At 40.2% G+C, this 21751-nt stretch overlaps 1 protein-coding gene across 1 annotated transcript in view; it reads right to left on the bottom strand.

The window, feature by feature from the left end:
- SLC25A24 (solute carrier family 25 member 24) overlaps nucleotides 1–20030 on the bottom strand; it is a 54431-nt gene extending 34401 nt beyond the window's left edge. Inside the window, 3 exon segments of the mRNA NM_001258085.1 lie at nucleotides 1442–1529; nucleotides 5310–5436; nucleotides 19643–20030. Coding sequence (NP_001245014.1) covers nucleotides 1442–1529; nucleotides 5310–5436; nucleotides 19643–19825 — 398 coding nt within the window. The 5' untranslated portion in view covers nucleotides 19826–20030.
- Nucleotides 20031–21751: the final 1721 nt, after the last annotated feature.

Below are 21751 nucleotides of genomic sequence, written 5' to 3'. Positions count from 1 at the left end.
CCAAAAAACCCCAATAGACATCTTTCAAAGACATACAAATGTCCAAAATGTACAAGAAAAAAAAAAAGCTCAATATCACTAATTACCATAAAAATGCAAATAAAAACCACAATGAGATATCACCTCATACTACACTTAGAATGACGATTACCAAAGAGACAAAAGATAACAAGTGTTGGCAAGTATGTAGAGAAAAGGGAATTTTTGCACCCTGTTGGTGAGGAGGTAAATTAATACAGCCATTATGAAAAGCAGTATGGAGTTCCTTTAAAAGTTAAATACAGAACTACCATATGATCCTACAATCCCACCACTGTATGTATGTGTGTGTGTATACATATATATACATATATAAAATGAAATCAATATATCAAAGAGCCATGTGCATTCCCATGTTCATTATAGCACTATTCATAATAGCCAAGATATGGAATCAACCTAAGTGTCCACCAATGCATGAACAGAGAAAATGTGCTACACATACACAAGAGAAAACTGTTCAGCCATAAAAAAGAAGGAAATCCTGTTATTTGTAACAACATGAATGAAATAAGCCAGGTAAAGACAAATACTGCATGATCTCACTCATGTGGAATCAGAAAAAGTTAATCTCATAGAAGCAGAGAGCAGAATACTTTGGGAGTGGGGTATGGTTTGTGTTAAAGGACCCACAATTTCAGCTTGACACGAGGAATAAGCTCAAGAGCTCCACTGTACAACATGAAGACTATAATTAATAATAATATATTCTTGAAAAATACTAAGAGAATGGATGTAAAGTGTTCTCACCACAGAAATCATTAAATATGAGATGTATCATGTTAATTAGCTAGACTTAGTCACTCCACAATGTATATATACTTCAAAACATCATGTTGTACATGATAAACACATATAATTGTCAATTTAAAAATGAATAAATGTTTTAAATCACTTAATTGTATACTTTAGAAAAGTGAATTTATGGTATGTGAATTACAACTCAGTAAAGCTGCCGGCTGGGCGCAGTGGCTCACTCCTGTAATCCCAGCACTTTGGGAGTCCAAGGCAGGTGGATCACCTGATGTCAGGAGTTCAAGATGAGCCTGGCCAATATGGTGAAACCGTCTCTACTAAAAATAAAAAAAAATAGCCAGGCGTGGTGGCACGTGCCTGTAGTCCCAACCACTCGGGAGCATGAGGCAGGAAAATTACTTGAACGTGGGAGGTGGAGGTTGCAGTGAGCTGAGATCACACCATTGCACTCCAGCTGGGCAACAGGGTAAGACTCCATCTCAAAAAAAAAAAAAAAGTTACATAAATCGGAGGAAAAAAGACAAAGAGATCTTGGACATACATAATGAAGACTAGGGAGGTGTTTTAAAGCCACACTTACAAACACAGAGTTCTAATGCAGGATATTAAAGTGAAAGTCAATTGTTGACCAACATGAAGAGCTTACCTTTGAAGAATCAACTCTGCTTGTTGTTCAGAAATAGTCAGACCCAGTGTCTGGAGAGACTGGACAATTTCTGAAGCCTCAATTTTTCCTTTAAAAAAATAAAAAGGGCAAAAATAAAACTCAGAACTGACAAGAGCCACAGAAATCATGAATTTCAAATCTCTCATTTAAGAGAAAGCTTTAAACTGATTAAGGCAAAATTATGCATGTGGGTGAGTTATAGATTTGCTTAAATGCCTATCCCAACATCAATACTAAAAATGTAACAAATACATTAAACAAATAAACACACATTTTTTAAAAATTCAGTAATTATAACAGCCTTATAGATAAATAATATTCCCCCAAAGAGACCAACTTCTCAAGTGGCCTTACCAAGTAATGTAATTAAGAAGTAGCAGAACTAAGATCCAAATCAAGATATTCTAACTCTAAGACAAATTCAATTAAAGTAGGATCTAGTCATTTAAAAAGTATCTATTTCTACATTTTTAATAAATTACTAGACATTTACTATGCAAAACATCATATATGGCTGAGTTAAAGAGAAGTAGTAAATGAGGAAATAGAGCTAAAGCACAGACTATTCTTTTAAAAATCTGGCAGTAAAAGGCCAGGCATGGTGGCCCACACCTGTAATCCCAGCACTTTGGGAGGCTGAGGTGGGTGGATCACCTAAGGTCAGCAGTTTGAGACTAGTGTGGCCAACATGGTGAAACCCCATCTCTACTAAAAATACAAAAATTAGCCAGGCATGGTGGCAGGCACCTATAATCCCACCTACTCAGGAGGCTAAGAGAGGAAAATTGCTTGAAGCCGGGAGGCAGAGGTTGCAGTGAGCTGAGATTGTGCCATTGCACTCCAGCCTTGGTGACAAAGTGAGACTCCGTCTCAAAAATAAATAAATAAAAATAAAAATCTGGCAGTAAAAATAAGGGGAGCAAGGAAAAAAGAACAATAATAGAAAATTTTTAATACTAGGGAAATTAGAGCATGTTTGTAGACAGAAGGAGAACAATCAGAAGACAGGAAGAGAATATAGAAAATAAAATAGAAGCAATAAATGTAAGCAGTGCTATATTTCCTTCCAGCAATTCACAGGCTCATGAGAATCCTAAGACTACTGTACATGAAAAAGAATGAAACAAAACAAAGAGAGGGTCTGGTGCTGAAGCAGCATAAGCAGCTGACTTCTCCAGAAAAAGAGGAAGACAAAAATTACTGTTAGTGGTGAAAGGATAGACTTTCTTGGAGAAAGGACCCTGGAGAGATGACAGGATTGTGAGAGAATCCTCCTGGGGAGAGGGAAGGAGCAGCATGAGAATCTGGACCATGTAAGGACAGTGAGAGGCAGCATCTGTTAGCAAAGAAATTATGCAAATACCCTTCTGAATATTCTCCTTTAGAACTGCACTCTTAAAGAAATATGCTCAATTCTCATTATTCACAGTAATCATGTTCCATAAAGTTCTATATTCATTGCAAACACTGAATTAGCAAATACCGAACCATTGTTCCTACAGGAAAAACAGGGTTAGGTTCCTGTGAGCCTCTGATCACAACACTTTCATAACTGATTAATACATAACCTTGTTTTATGTCTGTTTCTCTTTGAAGGCACCTCATTTAATGTGTGTTGTTGATTCACTAACATTGAATTTGGGGCAAAGCTTATCTAATGCATATATTTTCTCCATAAGGCATGCCATGGCTTTCTTGCATTTAGGAACACTAGATAGCATTTCAGCACTACATTTGGTGAACATTTTAAAAAGGAAATTACCAATAAAAATACGAAAATGCAAAAACTGGCACAAAATAGACTTTGAAAGGGATACTTGCTAATTAATAGTATGAGAGCTGAAACAAGAAGGCAGAGTGTTGTCTTATTCTACTAGTTAGGAATGTACATGCTAAGCAACTCAAGTTTTTCACTGCTCTGTGCGTGTCCAGGAATGCCTGGGAAAGTACTGTGAGTATATATTTTGGGGTTACTTTTGGGATAAATTTTATTGAGTAGGCAAATTCACAAATACAGAATCCCCAAATAATGAAGATCAACTGTATATGTTTTGTATTAAAGAAGTCTGAAAAATAAAAATATGAACCTATAATGCCACAATGTTTTAAAATATACAAACATGGTAAATTATGGAAACATTGTGTGGATTTCCTACAAATATACCATCAAAATTTCATCTTTAGTTCATTCAGAATTTTATAAAATGAACAATTGATATGTATACAACTTATGTACTGGGATGACTGACCTCTGATTATCTGGCAATTGATCTTAAGGTAGCTCCATCTCTCAGCTACTGCCTGCCATAACAGCACACAGACAATCTGACCCGCAAGACAATCCGAACTGCAGATGGTCCATGTTGGAATGAAAGTTTGCAGAGAAGAAAGAAAGCTGAATTTTGCTAGAAGACTGGACTAAGGCTAGACTTGGTGGCATATATTGTAAGGCTGATGGGCAACAAATGTTTCAACAGTACTACTTCCAACCCAAACTCAGCTCTTCCTGGCTGAGAGTCACAGATGTGAATAATCTTCAAAACCATTTAAAGACTTCAGTTTGTTTGTTTGAAGGAACTTGCTTTGAATTAAACTTTAATATTCAGTGTAAATCAGGGATGGCAAACTATAACCCTCAAGCCAAATAAGGTGTATTAACTATCTTTGGAAATAAAGTTTTATTGGAAATCAGCCATCCCCATTCATTTACATATTGTCCATGGCTGCTTTTTAGGTACAACAGCAGAGATAAGTAGCTACAACTGAGACCACATGACCCACAAAGCTAAAATATTTATTATCTGGACTTCTGGACAAAAAAGTTTGCTTATCTCAGACATGAACCACATCTCCTGTCAATGTATTTGTTTAACTTGTTTCTTTAATAACAAGTCTATAAATGAAATGACCCTGACTATTCACAAGTAGGGCGGGGTCTGGTACTGCATTACAATTTTTATAAATTCTCTCTTTCTGTTAAAGGTTGCCTCTGGTGATGAGGGCTTCAAGACTCTATTTCTAATTAGAATTAGATAAGGTCTTCAGAGTAGGGTCCCCATGATGGGACTAGTGGCTTTATAAGAGGAAGAGAGATCTGAGGTAGCACATTTGCTCTGTGATGCCTGCTAGCATGTTATGACACAGTAAGAGGCCCTCACCAGATTCAGCTCTTCAACTTTGAACTTCCCAGCCTCCAGAACTATAAGAAATAAATTTCATTTCTTCATAAATTACCCAGTCTATGGTATTCTGTTATAGCAACAGAAAACAGATTAAGAGAAACTCCAACCTATTAATCAAAATAGAGAAGTCATACTCTTAACTAGAAGGTACATACTTATATGTTTATATGCTACTTTCCCCTAATTTCCAGGATCAGAGTATCTTCTCTAAATTAATTCTTCCAAAAATACTAACAAATGCAAGATAATCTGAAAGTTTTTTAAATTTTAGACTACACAATTGTCATTCTTGTATACAAATAAAAACAAATCTCACTTACCTGGAGGACAAGAAAATACAATTATTATTTTTAACCTACAGGTTTAAGTCAAATCAGCATAATGTTCCATAGTTAATATTTACAACAGGCCCTGCCCACAGTTTATAATTCAGCAATGTAATTCATTATATTTCAAAGTAATGAAAAAGAAAAGCTATCTATAAGTTTTCTTCACTAAATAATATAAACTCTACATAAAAATCATATTACTAAGAAAAATAAGTATTAACACAAATAATAATTATCATCTAAAACCACAGAGATTAAATAAGCATGCTTTTAGACTCTTGGAAGCACGAGAAATGCTTCTTCATAGCTGATGATAAATATAAAAGAAAGACACACCATCATTATTTTTGTCTAAACTCTTAAATGCCAACTTCATTTTCTTCTCATGGTCTTTAAGGTACTTCATAAATTCTTCAAAATCCAGCTTCCCATCTTTGTTGACATCTCCAGTAGTAAAAATTTTCTATAAAAAGAACAAAAAACATTAGAAAGAAGTTGTTGCCAATATGGGCTGATACACTAAATTATTTCTACACATATTTCAAGCAGATTGGCTGTTTTCCTAAAAGACTATAGTACCTATTTTTGGCCAGATGTATCATCATTCATTATGGCAAAGACCTATAATAAAAGTAGTTGTACTGCTACAAAAAGATTCCGGGTCTTGTGTTAAATTTTCAATCAGAAAAATGATGCACTGATTTTTATAAAACATGACATTTTTAAAGCTAATATAACCACACCCTAAATTTCTTGACATGTACTTTATAAACCCCAAGATAGAAGACAAACACTTGACCTACCACAGGATTTAAAATATTGCAGCACTTTGGGAGGCTGATGGGGGAGGATCACTTGAGGTCAGGATTCAAGACCAGACTGGACAACACAGTGAGACCTCATCTCCATAAAAAAATTTTAAAATTAGCCAGATGTGTTGGCACATGCCTATAAATACTAGCTACATGGAGGCTGAGATAGGAGGATCACTTGAGCCCAGGAATTTGAGGTTACAATGAGCTATACTGCACCACTGCATTCTAACCTGGTGACAGAGAAAGACCCTGTCTCTAAAAAAGAAAGAAAGAAGAAAGCCTAAAATGGTGTTTTTCCCTTTGATTTCAAAAATTAAATAATCTTTTACTAAGGATGATCCGTATAAAAAGCTGTCATAGCAAACTGTAAGCCCTCTCCTACCACCACCCAAAATATAACCTATCTACCTATTATGACACTCACAATCACCCACTCAAAGATTACAAATTCTACTGTTCTGATGGTCATACTCTTCCAGGTAAATAATGCCAAGTTGGGCCGGGCTTGGTGGCCGACGCCTGTAATCCCAGCACTTTGGGAGGCTGAGGCAGGTGGATCACCTGAGGTCGGGAATTCAGGACCAGCCTGACCAACATGGAGAACCCCCCATCTCTACTAAAATACAAAATTAGCTGGGCGTGGTGGTGCATACCTATAATCCCAGCTACTTGGGAGGCTGAGGCAGAAGAATTGCTTGAACCTGGGAGGTGGAGGTTGCAGTGAGCCGAGATCACACAACATTACACTCCAGCCTGGGCAACAAGAGTGAAACTCCATCTCAAAAAAATAAATAAATAAATAAAAATAATGCCACATTGTGACTGGATAGTTTAATGGTCATAGTCAGATCTCCAACCTCCAGACTTAGAGAGACAGATCTGAAACTTGTGAGCTGCAACTAAAGCTACATTTAGAGAAAGATTTCTGGTTTAAAATCTTTAGTAATTAATCTTTCATAATTAGAAAAAAAGAAAGACTGGAAATCAGTGACCAATCACTGAGGCTTATCTCAATCTCAGGAAATTATTTAAAAATGAAGCAAAAAAGAAGTTGAAGGAAATAAGGAGCAAAACGTAATGAGAAAGAAAACACGTCATTGGGAAGATTAACAAAGCCAAAAGACAGTTCTTTGAAAAGACTCTTAAAATTGATAAACTCCTAAAACTGGCCAATAACTAATGTCAGAAAGTAAAGATGGAAACTACTAGACACTATAGACATTAATGGCCACTATAGACAAAACTGGCCAATAACTAATGTCAGAAAGTAAAGATGGAAACTACTAGACACTGTAGACATTAATGATATTATGAACAGCTTTATATCAAAAATGTGAACGTGAAATAACAAACGCCTATAAAAACTTATTAAAAACTGACAGAAGACAGCAGAAATTCTGAGTAGCCCTATACTCAGATTTTAAAGAAATGTAAAGTGTAATTTGTAAACATTCCCATGAAGAAAAATCGAGGCCCACATGGTTTTAACAATAATGTCTACCAAACTTTAAGGAAAAAAAAAACACCAATTTTCCAGAGAATTGAAAGGGTGGGAACATTTGCCAACCCATTTTATGAGGTGGGTATACACTTGATTCTAAAACCTAACAGGGACATCACAAAAAAAAAAGGAAAATTACAAGCAATGTCAACTAGTGAAAAAGATGCAAAACTCCTACAAAAAATACTAGCAAATCAAATCTAATAATACACAAAATGGATGACATTATATATATATGTGTATATATATTCATGCACTGTATAGAGTTCAGTCAATGACAGACCTCATATATGACAGTGGTTTAGTAGGATTATAGTACCATATTTTCACCATGGAATACTACACAGCCATAAAAAATAATAAAACCATGTCCTCTACAGCAACATGGCTGCAGCTGATGGCCATTATCCTAAGCGAATTAACGCAGAAATAGAAAACCAAAAACCACATGTTCTTACATATACATGTGAGCAAAACATGGGGTGCACAGGGATATAAAGATGGAAACAGCAGAAACTGGGGACTACAAGAATGGGGAGGGAATGGGAAAGGGTTGAAAAATTATCGATTGGGTACTATGCTCACTACCTGAGTGACAGGGTTCAATTGTACACCAAACCTCAGTATCCTGCAATATACCCTTGTAACAAATGTACACATACCCCCTGAATCTAAACTAAAAGTTGAATAAAATTACCATATTTTTACTGTACCTTTTCTGTGTTTGGATACACAAATACTTTGTGTGTTATAACTGCCTACAGTATTCAGTACAGTAACCTGCTACAATCCAAGAGAAAATTCACAGCATTCTGTGGCGCCATTTATGTACTAAAGTTTCCTGTAAGAGGTTTATATTTTGGCCAATGGAAACATCAGTGAACAAGAATAGTCACTGACCAAAAGGGGCTTGCTGCCCAATGAACTAGAAGTCAATACTATAACACCAGGTTTTGAGAAAAGAAAAGCTTCTTATTGCAAGATGACCCACAAGAAGACAGGAGTCCAACTCAAATCTGTCTCCCTGTGCTGGCTTTAAGGTAGTCATTTTATTAGAAAAGGTTTGGGGGCAGATTCTGGATTAGTGGGTGATTGGTGGAAGGAAAGGGGGAGGTCTCCCACGACCTTAGGCATGCATAGTTATCTCTTCATGCTACCTCACGGATTGTGTGTGAAAATCTGGGGGGAGTTAGTATAAAATACGTGGTGGAAATTTGGGCTGTAACATCAGCAAGTTCGTTCTGTGCAGACGAGAGTTGACCATATTCATTCCAACCAGTTTTAACTAGTTTTGTGTTATAAGTGGAGAGATTTTCAGTGTTTCAGCAAGTTGCTTATTTTTTAATCTGTCATCCTGAAAACAAGATTTTCTCTTAGTCATTGGTTCCTTTCACTCTTTGGGACCGCAGTTTTCACTACCATTTTGGAAGTAACAAGCTAAAGGTCAGTTTTGTTTTGTTTTTTTCAAAAAAATTTCGAATAGTTTTTTTTTTTTAACCCATCCAGCATTTCTTGTGGTAAATCAAGAGTTATGATTGCCTAATGAGTCTGACTTATCAATACAATAGTCATCCCTTATCCACAGTTTCACTTTCTACAGTTTCAGTTACCTGCGGTCAATCATGGTCTATTAATCAATCATTTAATCAAACTATTAAATGGGAAACTCCAGAAACAAACAACTCATAAGTTTTAAATTGCACACCATTCTGAGTAGCATGATGAACTCTCTCAACATTCTGTGCCATCCAGCCCAGAAGGTGAATGTCCTTTCATCCAGCATATCCACACTATAGATGCTACTTGCCTGTTAGTCACTTAGTAGCCATACCAGTTATCAGATCAAAAATATATAGTCTATGGCCAGGCGCGGTGGCCCACTAGCACTTTCGGAGGCCAAGGTGGGCGGATCACTTGAGGTCAGAAGTTCGAGACTAGTCTGCCCAACTTGGTGAAATCCCATTTCTATTAAAATTTAAAAAAATTAGCCAGGCATGGTGGCATATGCCTGCAGTCCCAGATACTCTGGAGGTTGAGGCACAAGAACTGCTTGAACCCAGTAGACAGAGGTTGCAGTGAGCCGAGATTGCACCCCTGCACTCCAGCCTGGGCAACAGAGTGAGACTCCATCTCAAAAAAAAAAAAAAAAAGAGCTAAAGCTAATTAAAGTAAAAAAAAAAAAAACTAAAATATACATATGTGTGTGTGTATATATATATGGTATATACAGGATTCAATATTACCCCCCAGTTTCAGGTATTCAGTGGGGATCTTGGAAAATATGCTCCCCTGCAGATAAAAGGGGACTACTATAACATGAAAGACTAGGAATGGATTCCCCTTTAAATTTTCCTGTATGTTCCTTGTAGAAATAAAAGACCAATCAAATGAGAAAAGCAAAATCTACCTGGCCCGAGCTTGCTATAGTAAGGCAGTCACACACTCTCACTTGCATATTGAGAGAGACTCAAAGGCAGGAAGAGGAGTGGGAAAACTTTACAGTGGGAAAAAGGGAAGGCTTCAGGCATTTCCTGACTGGGGGCTGCTGGCCCAGGGAAGCTGTAAGTGGGCTCAGTAGAAACAGGGCATCCTATTTGATTAGTAGGTGGTGCACATTTAACTTTCTCTGGTTTGTCCTAAGTTGGAAGTGAAGAAAAAAATTAGAGGGGCTGTCAGTCATTAATCAAATTCTGACCATTTGGGGCTGTTACAGCAGTTATTGCATAGCTTTGTGTATTGTCTCTAGAGATAGTAACCTGACTTCCTATAAGTCTGACATAATAGGCTGGTTTCCTGGTCTGTTTATTTTAGATAAAGGGCTGGTTTTCTGGGCAGACTGCTGTAAATTTTGAGTCAAAGTTCTATTTTTATTTATGGTCTGACCATTATCTCTTCATATACTTAGTTTCTCAACTTTCACAGGAAAAAACAAAACAATATATTGTTCAAAAAACAGACCATTTTCACAACAAAAAGTTATTGCTTTTGTATCTTAATACGACAATGTAAGTACCATTTCTTTCTTTCTTTTTTTTTTTATCAGTTGAGTTTTGTCTATATAAACAAATTTTCCTACTAGGGGAGGTAGAGATGTGTGGGAAGAGACTTCATATCAAAACTTCCTAGTGATGTGACTGCCACCTGAGGAGAAGTCACAACGGTGCTCTTCTGAAACAGAATGTTCTGTGTGGTTGGTGCAGAATTCTCTGGGGATACCCCTCCCTGGGGTTTTGACATGTGAACCCTCGTCAGTCACCACTAGGTACACAAAGCCTCCTTGCCAAAAATGCAAGACAGATCTGCAAACCTTTTGTTTCAACAAGGAAGAAATGTGTTTCAAAAGATTCGACTTGATGGCCTAACCCATAATTTCTTATGAAAGGCTAGTTTGTATCAAATAAACGAACACAAGTCACACTTGCAAATCTAAATATGAGTGTCTTTAAACAAATATGAAGAACACTTAACTTTTTTCTTTTCTTTTTTTTTTTTTTTGAGATGGAGTCACTCTGTCGCCCAGGCTGGAATGCAGTGACGCAATCTCAGCTTGCTGCAACCTCTGCCTCCCAGGCTCAAGTGATTCTCCTGCCTCAGCCTCCTGGGACTACACACACCCACCACCACACCTGGCTAATTTTTATATTTTTAGTAGAGATCGGGTTTTACCATATTGGCCAACCAGGTCTTGAACTCCTGGCCCCAAGTGATCCACCTGCCTTGGCCTCCCAAAGTGGTGAGATTACAGGCATGAGCCACTGCACCCGAACAAGAACACTTAACTTTAAAAGGAGGAACACTTTTTTTTCTAGAAATTAAAAATCCAGATAAGCTTTGCAGAAATAACATTTTGGACTGAATTGGTCCACAGAAAGTACACAGTCCAGGCCTCTGATACAACAGATGAGGATACCAGGGTACAGGGCTTGGAATATAGAATGTGCTCAAACTAGAACTGACCCATGACTAAATGGAGCTTCAATATTCCCAAAGTTCATGTGGCTAATAGAAAGAGTTTTACTAAATTTTAACATGTCAACTGACAGCTTTTTGGGCACAAAGTACCAATTATCCAAAATAAATTCAATAGGCCGCATGCCCATGGATCTCCCAGTCTACTGGGTCAAACATCCAAAGAGCAAATATACTTATAAAGTAATTATTATATACAACAATGAATTCCAAATGGAAAATGACTTGGAAATACTGCAATAGGAGTATCTACGAGGCATTGCTGAGAAGGAGCCTGTAGGTTAGCCTGCTGGGAAAGAGAAGGGTTAGCCTAAGCTCAGTACTGATAACTAGGGTCTATTATTAAGACATATTATGAGGAAACCTCAGCACTAGTGAAACCCAAGAGTACAAGCCACTTATACTGCCGCCCTTCCAGGAACAGAAATCAAAACATAACATCAGAAAATTTCCAATCACCACCCCACTCCCAAATACATGTAGAGTGATTATCCCAGTTCTCTGAACTGGGGAGGGCGCCATCTTTGGCCTAGACGCCCCTCTGGGTGACTGACAGGTGAGCACATTGAACAAGGTGACTCTTAAGACAAGGCTGTATGTAGCCAACATCTTGACAGCAATCTGAAGTTGGAGATTTTACTACAGCCAGGGAGAAAACGGAGAAAAATACTTGAGAAATGTGTTAGCTGTGTTGTGTTATTCTTAGTAAACAGTTAACGTTGGTCAACCACCTGAACACTGCAGTGGGCCCAGGTCAAGCATGAGAACATGTAAATTTTGCCCTCTCTGCCCAGTGCCTCTCCAGGGCTCCCAGCCCCAACGTCTCTCTGATTAACAGCGCCAGTGAGACCCACCTTCGCTTCCTCTAGAGACTGAATGACCCCTATATCCTCCAGGCCTTCCTGAAGCTCAGAAATGTCCAAGGCCCCATCCTCATTATAGTCCAGGTACCAAAAGAGATCTCCGTAGAGGGAGTCCATCGAGGATGTCTCCCTCCTAGCTCCGAGGCCGGAGTGAGCCCCAGCGGGGTGGAAGTGCGACGGACCAAGGGGGATCTCTGCCCACCACACGGCCAGTGGGAAGAGGCCTAAGACAGCATCCTCCTCAGGGGCGCCAAACACAAAGCACCTTCATCAGTTAAAGCGCTGGAAGGAGAGGGCTCATCCTAACGGCTCCAGCGCAAAGGCGCGAGCGCGCAGGGCCCAGGACCGGGACCTCGGTGGGACCGCACTTGGGGCTTCGCTGAGAGACCGCGGAGTTCCTGCCGCACTCACGTCTGATCAGAAGTGCGGGCTCCCACTCCAGGAAAAGTCCAGTTGGGGCAAGTCACACCCCTTTCCCCAGAACCTTCCAGGGAGAACCCAGCACAGGGCCATCTAAAACTAGATCTAAAAACTTTAGGGCCATCTAAAAACTTCTTTTTGGAGAGTAGGTCGGGAATGTTGGGACATGGGCTATTGTAGCATAAGTGATTGGCGGTGGGGGCCTGCCAACATTTAAAAAAAAATTGTTTTGCTGTACCTGTCTAGGAATCCTTCTTTTTAAAAATCTTTATAATGATTTTTAAAAATAAAATAATTTTATTGTAGATTCAGGGGTTACACCATCAGCTTGCTACAAGGGTATACTGTGTGATACTGGGGTTTGAGGTCCTAATGGTTCCATCAACCAGATTGTGAACAAAGTACGCAGTAGGAAGTTTTTCCAGCCCTTGCCCTCCTCCCTCCCTCCCTCCTTTTGGAGTCCCTGGTGTCTATTATTCCCATGTTTATGCCCCATTTACCCAAGGTTTAGCTCCCCTCCTATAAGTGAGAACACAGTATTTGTTTTTCTGTTAGTACATTAATTCATTTAAGTTATTGGCTTCCAGCTGCATTCATGTTGCTGTAAAGGACATGATTTTGTTCTTTCTTATGGCTGCATAGTATTCCATGGTGTGTATGTACCACATTTTCTTTATCCAATCTGCTGCTGATGGGTACCTACACTGTGTTGTAGGAATCGTTTTCTAAGGTTGCAGCACTGGAGAATTGCTGTAATAAAGACTAAGAATTGAATGAAAATCTGCCCACATGGGCTGTTTCTTCTGTGACACCTCCCCTCACAGTTTTTTATCTTTTATCTTCATCTAACCACTACAATGGCTCCAGGGCAAGCCTATCCTTCAGCTGTTAGTGGCTGGATTGTAAAGATGATCTCAAAATAGGCAAAAGTTCAGTGATCTTGAGTCCCAGAGAGAAGTTAGGAGATACTCATAAACACTATCCAGGGCTTCCTCTTAATCCTCACCCTCTGGAACCACAGAGGGCCCTGGTTTCCCCAGACAAACACCTGTGGTCCCTCATCCTGCACCACAGGGAATGTGGAGGTGCAGTTTCACAATAAAAACGCTCTACTTTTTATGTAATTTATTTTCCTAAATATGGAGATTGGGTACCCTAAAAAGTTGAATATTAAAATTCAAAAAGAAAATTAATTTAGCCATTATCTGTTAGCTCTTGCTCTACACCACCCATCATGTCAGATACTGGGGACATAAATAGACCATCACATGTCCCTGAAATACTCGTAAGTTTCCCCTGGGAGGAGGTTGCACCATGGTTAGTCAAAAAAACCACTGTATGCTTCTCAATCAACATTTTCCCCCAGAGCTGTTGAGCAGTGGCAAATGTCTAATGCTGTTTCACAAGATGTGCTGTGGCCCAATCAAGAATGAATTCTTTCAAAAAGAGAATTTTATGGTCCACAGGGAATGGTTCTTCCCTGTGCATCACAGAGAATGTAGGTAGTGGCAAAGAGCCACGGAAGGCAGATAGCCAGGCAGAGAATGAGCCTTGGGTTAGAGTTTACAAGACCAAGCAGAAAAGACAGAAATCATGGCCAGGGTGATAAGGAACACAGACTGACGGCATTTAACAGAACTGACAGGAGAGAGCAAACCATAGAGTTGAGAGTTTCATCTAATAAAAGGCAGGTATTTTTGTTGAATAGCTCTTTCCGCTTTTTGAAATTACCCTGTTCATTATTTGCTTATTATTTTTTATTCCCCAAGCACCTATGCAACACACGCAGACCTATTTACTATAGGGAGGGTGTTGAGAATACAGTGAAGAAGGCTGTCGGTATTTACTATAGGGAGGGTGTCGGGAATACAATGAAGAACACCGTAGGTCCTGTTTACCACTATATCACCGGTTCATTAAACATGTCTGGCACTGTTTGAAAATATTAAATGAATGAATTTACTATTTATGCTAAGTTACTGGGTAGTTCTTACCATTTGTAGTTAACATTTGAGGCCTCCAGGCATTAAACAACATGCCCAAGGCCACAGTCTAGCAAGTGGTGAAAACATTTGAACCCTGTTGTTTCCACAGCCTGTAATAATAACCATTATATCCACTAAACCAGTTCATGTGTAGTAAACACTACGATCCACATTTCAGGGTTAGGCTTCAAACTTTCTCAACAAATCCTTTTGTTTTCATAAATCCTGTCAAATATAGATAACTTGGTGGGCTCCATTTGATCCTTAAAAAGATAAGATTTTTGAACTCGGCATGGTCAAAATAAGCAGTGTATTACAGAATGTTGTCTTGTGGAAGCTTCTTTCTAAATGTTTTTTCCGGAATACCAATAAAGAAAGTGGGCTAGGAAAATTATAAAGGTTAGCTGTGCCCTTAAACAATGGGAATCATATACCAGGCAGAGAAGGGGGAATGAAAGAAATCTCAGGCAGAGAGAAGAAAATAAAGGGATCAATGTACACAGTTGTGGTCTAGTCAGGGAATATGGCATGTTGAGAGTTTGGAAAGGTGACTGAAAAGGCTTAGAATGCTACAAAGATTGAAAGGGTATTTTATGCCTTACTAAAGAATTCTTCCATTTTTTTCATTCTTTCAGACACTTTATTTCTGCAGAGAAGGGTAACATCAAATTTGGAATATAAATCAGGAGAAAACACAAAAGATACAGATTTTATATATTTTAGAACATTTGATAGAAATGTAGTTGGAATTTCATTGTTTTTCTTATACCATAATCTTTCTGTTGTGATGCCCTAAAATTCACCCTATCATTTCTATATCATGTCTCCTTAATATTGTGCCAGAAACCATAAAGTGTCTGACAATTAAAATATTAAGTAAATGGGCCAGCCATGGTGGCTCATGCCTGTAATCTCAGCACTTTCAGAGGCAGAGGCAGGCAGATCACTAGAGGCCACGAATTCAAGACCAGCCTGGCCAATATGGCAAAACCCCATCTCTACTAGAAAACACAAAAATTAACCAGGTGTGGTGGCATGTGCCTGTAATCTCAGCTGCTTAGGAGGCTGAGGCACAAAAATCGCTTGAATCCAGGAAGCAGAGGCTGCAGTGAGCCGAGATCGCACCACTGTACTCCAGCCTGGCTGATAGAGCGAGATTCTGTCTCCAGAAAAAAAAAAAAAAAAAGCAATATTAATGAAATAAAAATGGAATGAACTCTCCTTGTTAACAGAGGAATTACTTAATGGAGTGAATCCTGATTCCATTCAATGCAATAAACATTTGCTAAGCTACTATTCTTCTATGTGACTATTTTTTCTGTGATTGTAAATGTAAAAATTTAAAGACAGAATAAAAAAAATCATAGAATGTAAGAGTTAGAAGGGCCCTTAAATCAGGTTACCAGTCCACACACTCCTCTAACACTGGGTGATCATTCGGCATACACTTCATACCCACAGGCACAGAGGGTCCTCAAGAAGTTTACCAGCTAGTAAATGGGACGCCACATTTTAAAGGGTTTTTTAACATGAAATTTCATATTCAGCCACATATGACCTTGTTAAAAGCTCTGTTCAGGACGCAGGCAAGATATCTGCATTTTAAGAAGAAGAAAGTAAAGCTCCAGTAAGGCTCAAACTTGACAAGGGTTACACAGTCAATTCATACCAAGGATGGAACCTTTTGTAGCTTGCTGCTTCCCTTCTTGTTCTTGGCAATTGTCCTAGTCCATCTGGGCTGCTATGACAAAAATACTATTGGCTTACTTAAACAATAAGCATTGATTTCTTGCAGTTCCAGATACTGGAAGTCCTCGATCAAGGTGCTAGGAGATTTAGTGTCTAGTGAGGACCCACTTTCTGGTTCCATGGACCACTGTTTTCTCAGTGTCCTCACACGGTAGAAGGGGCAAGGAAGCTCTTCTGGGTCACTTTTATACAGGCACTAATCCCATTCTTGAGGGCTCCACAAAAAGAAAGAAGATGGGGGTAGAAGGAGGAAGAGGAGAGGGAGAAGGAGGTGCATAAAGAGAAGAAAATAACTGAAGATTTTTAAAAGGAAATAGGATTACTAGACAAGTATGAGAAAATTAGTAATGTTAAATACTGTATCTTCTTGTTCTCATACTACATTCTACTCTCAGTCTATACCCTTATACTACTGAGTCGTAGGAGAACTTAATGTGAATTTTCTCTAATTTTTAACTTTAATTTTTTACTAATTTCATAATGAGATTTGGAACATATAGAAAAGAAAGGTCATATCAGAAAAAAAAAAAAGTACGCTTTCACTTCTAATTGGTTCTTAATTTTGTCTCAGGACTTGCCTTGAATTCTTTTCTCTTCCCTGGATAATTCTGGAACATTTAGTAATGGTTAGCTATTATAGTCCTTATGCCTATTTCTACATTCTACTCTTATTTCTACATTCTTTCCATCTAAAATCTAAAGAAACTTAAACAGAAATTTGTTCTCTTCTAAATGCTCAATTCATTACAAATGCTTGGAAACACGGAGATGAGATCAAATCAGATGAAAGTTTATAGAGATTTCGCTTCAAGCTGAGTTTTGGTTTCAATACAAACTACTATCTTGAAACTTTCCACTGAAGAGACATCCCACAGTTCTCATTTCTATGCCCAAGTGGCCAATCTCCTCACTCCTTGACATTACACAAACCCCTGACACACCTCTGAAATTTCCCCCCATAAATGTAATCCTAATTCTATCCCACGTGTGATGGTTAATTTTATGTATCAACTTGTCTGGACTAAGGGATGCCCAGATAGCTGGTAAAACATGATTTCTGAGTGTGTCTGTGAGGATGTCTCTGGAGGAGGGTAGCATTTGAATCAGTAAACCAATTAAAGAAGACTGCCCTCACCAAATGGGTAGGCATAATGCAATCCTGTGGAGGGTGTGAAGAGAACAAAAAGGCAAAGCAAGTACTATGTTTTGCCTGTCCCCACAAAAACTCACGTTGAAGTCTTATCCCTGATGTGGCCGTGTTGGGAGGAGGGACCTAGCAGGAGGTGTCAGGGTCACAGAGGCAGATCCCTCATGAATGGCTTGGTGCCATTCTTGCAGTAGTGAGTGAGTTCTCTCTCTCATGAGACTGAATTAGTTCCCTCAGGAATGGATCAGTTCCCTCGAGGCTGGGTTGTTATAAAGCCAGAACAACTCTCATATTTTGCTTCTTCACACATGTCCACTTCCAATTGACTTTCCACCATGTTGTGATACAGCAGAAAAGCCCTCACCAGAAGCCCAGCAGATGCCAGCACCACACTTCTTAAACTTCCCAGCCTGCAGAACTGTGAGCTAAATAAATGTCTTTTCTTTATAAATTACCCAGTCTCAGGTATTCCATTACAGCAACACTAAATGGACTAAGACAGGAAGTGAAAAGGAATTCCACCTGCAGAATAGGAGACTTTATAAAGACTGATACCCTGAATGAATGAGGATGTGGAGAAGCAAGCACTGTCAGTCAAAAAAGAGTGAAAATGGGTCCAAGGTTTCCGAAAGGCAATATGTATCCCAATTTAAAATGCGTGTTACCTTCAGACTCAGCAATGTCCACTTCTCAAAATTTATCCTATGAAAGTAACTGGACCAGAATGAGAAAATGAATACAAAGGATATTCATTGCAATTTCACTTACATCGTTTTTAAACTATCAGTAAGCTAAATGGTGGTTTAAAAAGAATTGGTAACATATACTACGATACAAACATATAACAGAATATGATGCAGTTATATAAAAAAGATGGTACAGCAGCGATTCTCAAGCTTTTTGATCTCAGGATCCCTTTACAATCTTAAAAATCACTGAGGACTCCAAAGAGCTTTTGTATATTGTAGGGACTATGGAGTTGTACCACTGAGATCTCCCTTCAAAGGCGCCTACTTTAAGGAACACAGTCGACTTCCACCCTCTAGCCTCTAGCCCTGGCATCTGCTGATGCACTGCAGCAAGGCCGTCTCTTTCCTGGGCTGCTTCCAGCCAATGATTGGACATGGTGGGGAACTCCAACAGGGCCATTTCTGGGACAATCAGCAAAAAGTACCAAAAGTTGATTCTTTCAAAATATGAACAAAATACACAAAACTTTGGCAAGATTGAAGGGGAGAAAAGGATAGATATGAGGAATGAAATAGAGAACCTACCTACAGATATAGTCAGAAGTTTTATAAAATCATCAGCGAGTATTATGAACCTTGGATAGAATGGGCAGTTTCAAAAAAGAAAATTGTAACTTACTAAATCTGACTCTAGAAGAAACAGTAAACTGAAGAGGCCTGTAACTACCAAAGACATTAAAAGAGAAGTTAAATATAACAGTATAACAGTTGTAGGCCCTCACAGTAACCTAATCACTTTCCCTCTTTGGATAGAGAATGCCAGTGTCAGGGAACGCTTCAACAGGGTTGGAGAATTTCCACATATCTCCACCCTACTAAAGGGGCAGAAGTTCAGGGGCACAGTCAAGATGACTCAGAGAAAACGAAATTGCTCAGCCGCAGGTTAACCCTTCAGATCAATTTCTGTACCTAGGGCACTAACCTAGAAATGTCTTAAACAATGGAATGTCGCCATTCCTTCTCAACAGGAAGTGGGGGAAACATGCGATTCTTTTTCAAACAGTTTTGAAACAGTAGACAACACATATAGCTGGTATAACAAAGCAGCTTCGAAGAGATCGAATGTGTGCGCCTTTTTACAGAACCTGGGACACACTTAATTCTGACGGCTAAAAATGATTACATGTTTGCAAGGTATTAAAACAAAACAAAACAAAAAAAACAAAGAACCTGGGATGGATTCAGGACAAAAGGGTCTTAAAAATTTAACAGTGCCCGTGGGCCACAGTGTCCACAACACTCATTTTATCTGGACAAATACCAGTAGCCTTTTGTATTATGACCCACTTCTGTTACCGGGGTCGCCGGTCGCGGCCCCATGCCCGAGTTTCTGAAGCCACCGGAGCGCTGGGAGCCACAGTTCCTCCTTCCTCCTGGCAACGCCTCGGGCCGCCGCCCTCCTCGGTCCTCGCAGCGTCCCCAGCGCCCGCAGCCCTCCCTGCGCTCAGGCGGCGCCCCGGCGGCGACCCACCTCCTCGGCGTCCTGGCCCAGGGGGATGCCCAGGTTCCTGAGACCCTCCTGCAGCTCGCCGATGTCCACCACTCCGTCCCCATTGCGGTCCAGCGCCTGGAAGAGAGTCTCGTAGCGCGTCGGTGGCTCCGCTTCCTGGCAGGCCGCGGTGGGCAGCACGAAGCCCCGCAGCCAGCGCAACATGGTCGCAGAGGCGCGGGCGGCCTGGCCGAGGAAGTCACGGGAGATCGAGGGCTGCGGGGCGCGACTGGGACCAGCGCGAGGCCAGGCTGGGCGGGACGTGCGGCTCAACAGCGTTTGGGGCGCCGTCTGGTGTGTGGCTGCAGCGCGCAGGGCGCAGGAGCGGAGACCTCACCCGAGCCCGCGCGACGCGCAGGGTGTGGCCGTCCCGTCGCTGCTGAGGAGGAGCTCGCCGCGCTGGCCTCCGCGGCACTGGCAGGGCCCGCCTCCGGAGGGCAGGAAGTGAGGGAGCTGCGAGGTGGATCTCGGGAGGGGCTGTGCGAGCCCGGGGTCGATCTCCGCCCAGTTGCCAGTCCCGCCGTCAGCAGTGCGGGTCCGAGGAGGAGGACCCCAGAAGGTCTAGGGTTGCAGCGTCAGCGCGTCAGTGGTTTGGGAGCCGGGTCTTGAAGACCGGTTACTCCACCTAAAGACCCCCTCGGGCCAGAGCTTAGGCGGTCCGCCCAGAGCCGCTTCTCTCTGCCTGGAAAGTGGGCCATGGAGGGCATTGTCTCTCATGGATGTCTAACTTTTTCGTGGTTGCGCACCTGGGATGGCGATTCTGCTTTAAAAAGCGGAGAGTTAAATCCGAAAGCTTCTATTGGAGCAATTATAAAAACAAAAAGGAGAAACTCCTGGATTTGTTGCAGAAAAGACCAACAGCCATCTACGGGGGCAATGGGAAAAAGAGGGACTAGTTTGGTAGACAGCTTAGCTACGATTTGCCGTGATTAAACGTACAGAGTGTGTGCCCGCTGCGCTTATCAGAAAAAACAGCGCCCTCCTCCTTCTCAAGATGGGTGCGGTTCCGAGGTTTGGAGCTTATTACTCAGGCAAGACAGAACTTGTTACTGCCTAGCATGGAATAACGGAAGGAACATTGGACTCAACAGAGAAAGTACCCAATCCTTCAGATGTGACATAGCCTCTCCAGGTAGTCTCTCATCAGTAAAATGAGAATGTAAATATCTGCCTTCACAACAAGGTTGTATATTATGTGTGAATGGTCTTAATTATCTAAGGCGCCCATCCAATGAGATCTGGTTAATTGTAATAATTCTGTTCATTCACAGTTGCTTAAGAGAAACTATTGTTGTACTGCTGTTTGCAGGAAAGAAGACACCTCTGTACTTGTAAATTAGGCTGTCTCACATCTTCTGAATCATTACACAGAAATCAGTTGTTCCAACAGCCAGGAACTCAGACCCCGAGCTTACCTCCCTTTATATCATTTTGTATGTTTAAGACATATATGAATCTAGAATTTGTAAGTTAAGGGCTGCCTGCTTAGTAAAGTCATCTTGAAACTGATTTCTCTTTTTATATTACTTCCAACTTCCAATCTTACTAAGAATCATCGCTTTCCTTTGGAACTGCCTTCAAACGTCAACAAATTTTCTATCTGTCCTTGAAAACCTCTTTTAATCCCTGCTGTGAATATTCTGTACATGAAGAGCGGTTGCTTGAATTAGTCATCTCACACATGCTTTCATTTTACTTTTTTTTTTGAGACAGTCTCGCTCTGTCGCCCAGGCTGGAGTGCAGTGGTGCAATCTCGGCTCACTGCAACCTCCGCCTCCTGGGTTCAAGTGATTCTCCTGCCTCAGCCTCCTGAGTACCTGGGGCTACAGGCTATTTTACTTTTTTAAAAAAGTAATACTTAGAAACATTACCTGTCAACATATTTTCTGAGAAAATTATCGTCACACCGAAACTTTCCCTTGAGTGTTTATAGCAGTTCTATTCATAACTGTCAAGCTCAGAAACAAAATGTTCTTTAATGGGTGAACTGGTAAACAACCTGTGTTGCATTTATACAGTGAGATAGTAATTAGCAATAAAAAGGAATGAATTACTGATACCTGTCAACAATGACATTCTGGAAAAGGCAAA

The sequence above is a fragment of the Macaca mulatta genome, chromosome 1, assembly GCF_049350105.2.
Source record: "Macaca mulatta isolate MMU2019108-1 chromosome 1, T2T-MMU8v2.0, whole genome shotgun sequence".
In the NCBI taxonomy this organism is placed as follows: Eukaryota; Metazoa; Chordata; class Mammalia; order Primates; family Cercopithecidae; genus Macaca; species Macaca mulatta.
The sequence above is the reverse complement of the archived record's forward strand: the minus strand, read 5'-3'. Positions and strand labels throughout refer to the sequence as shown.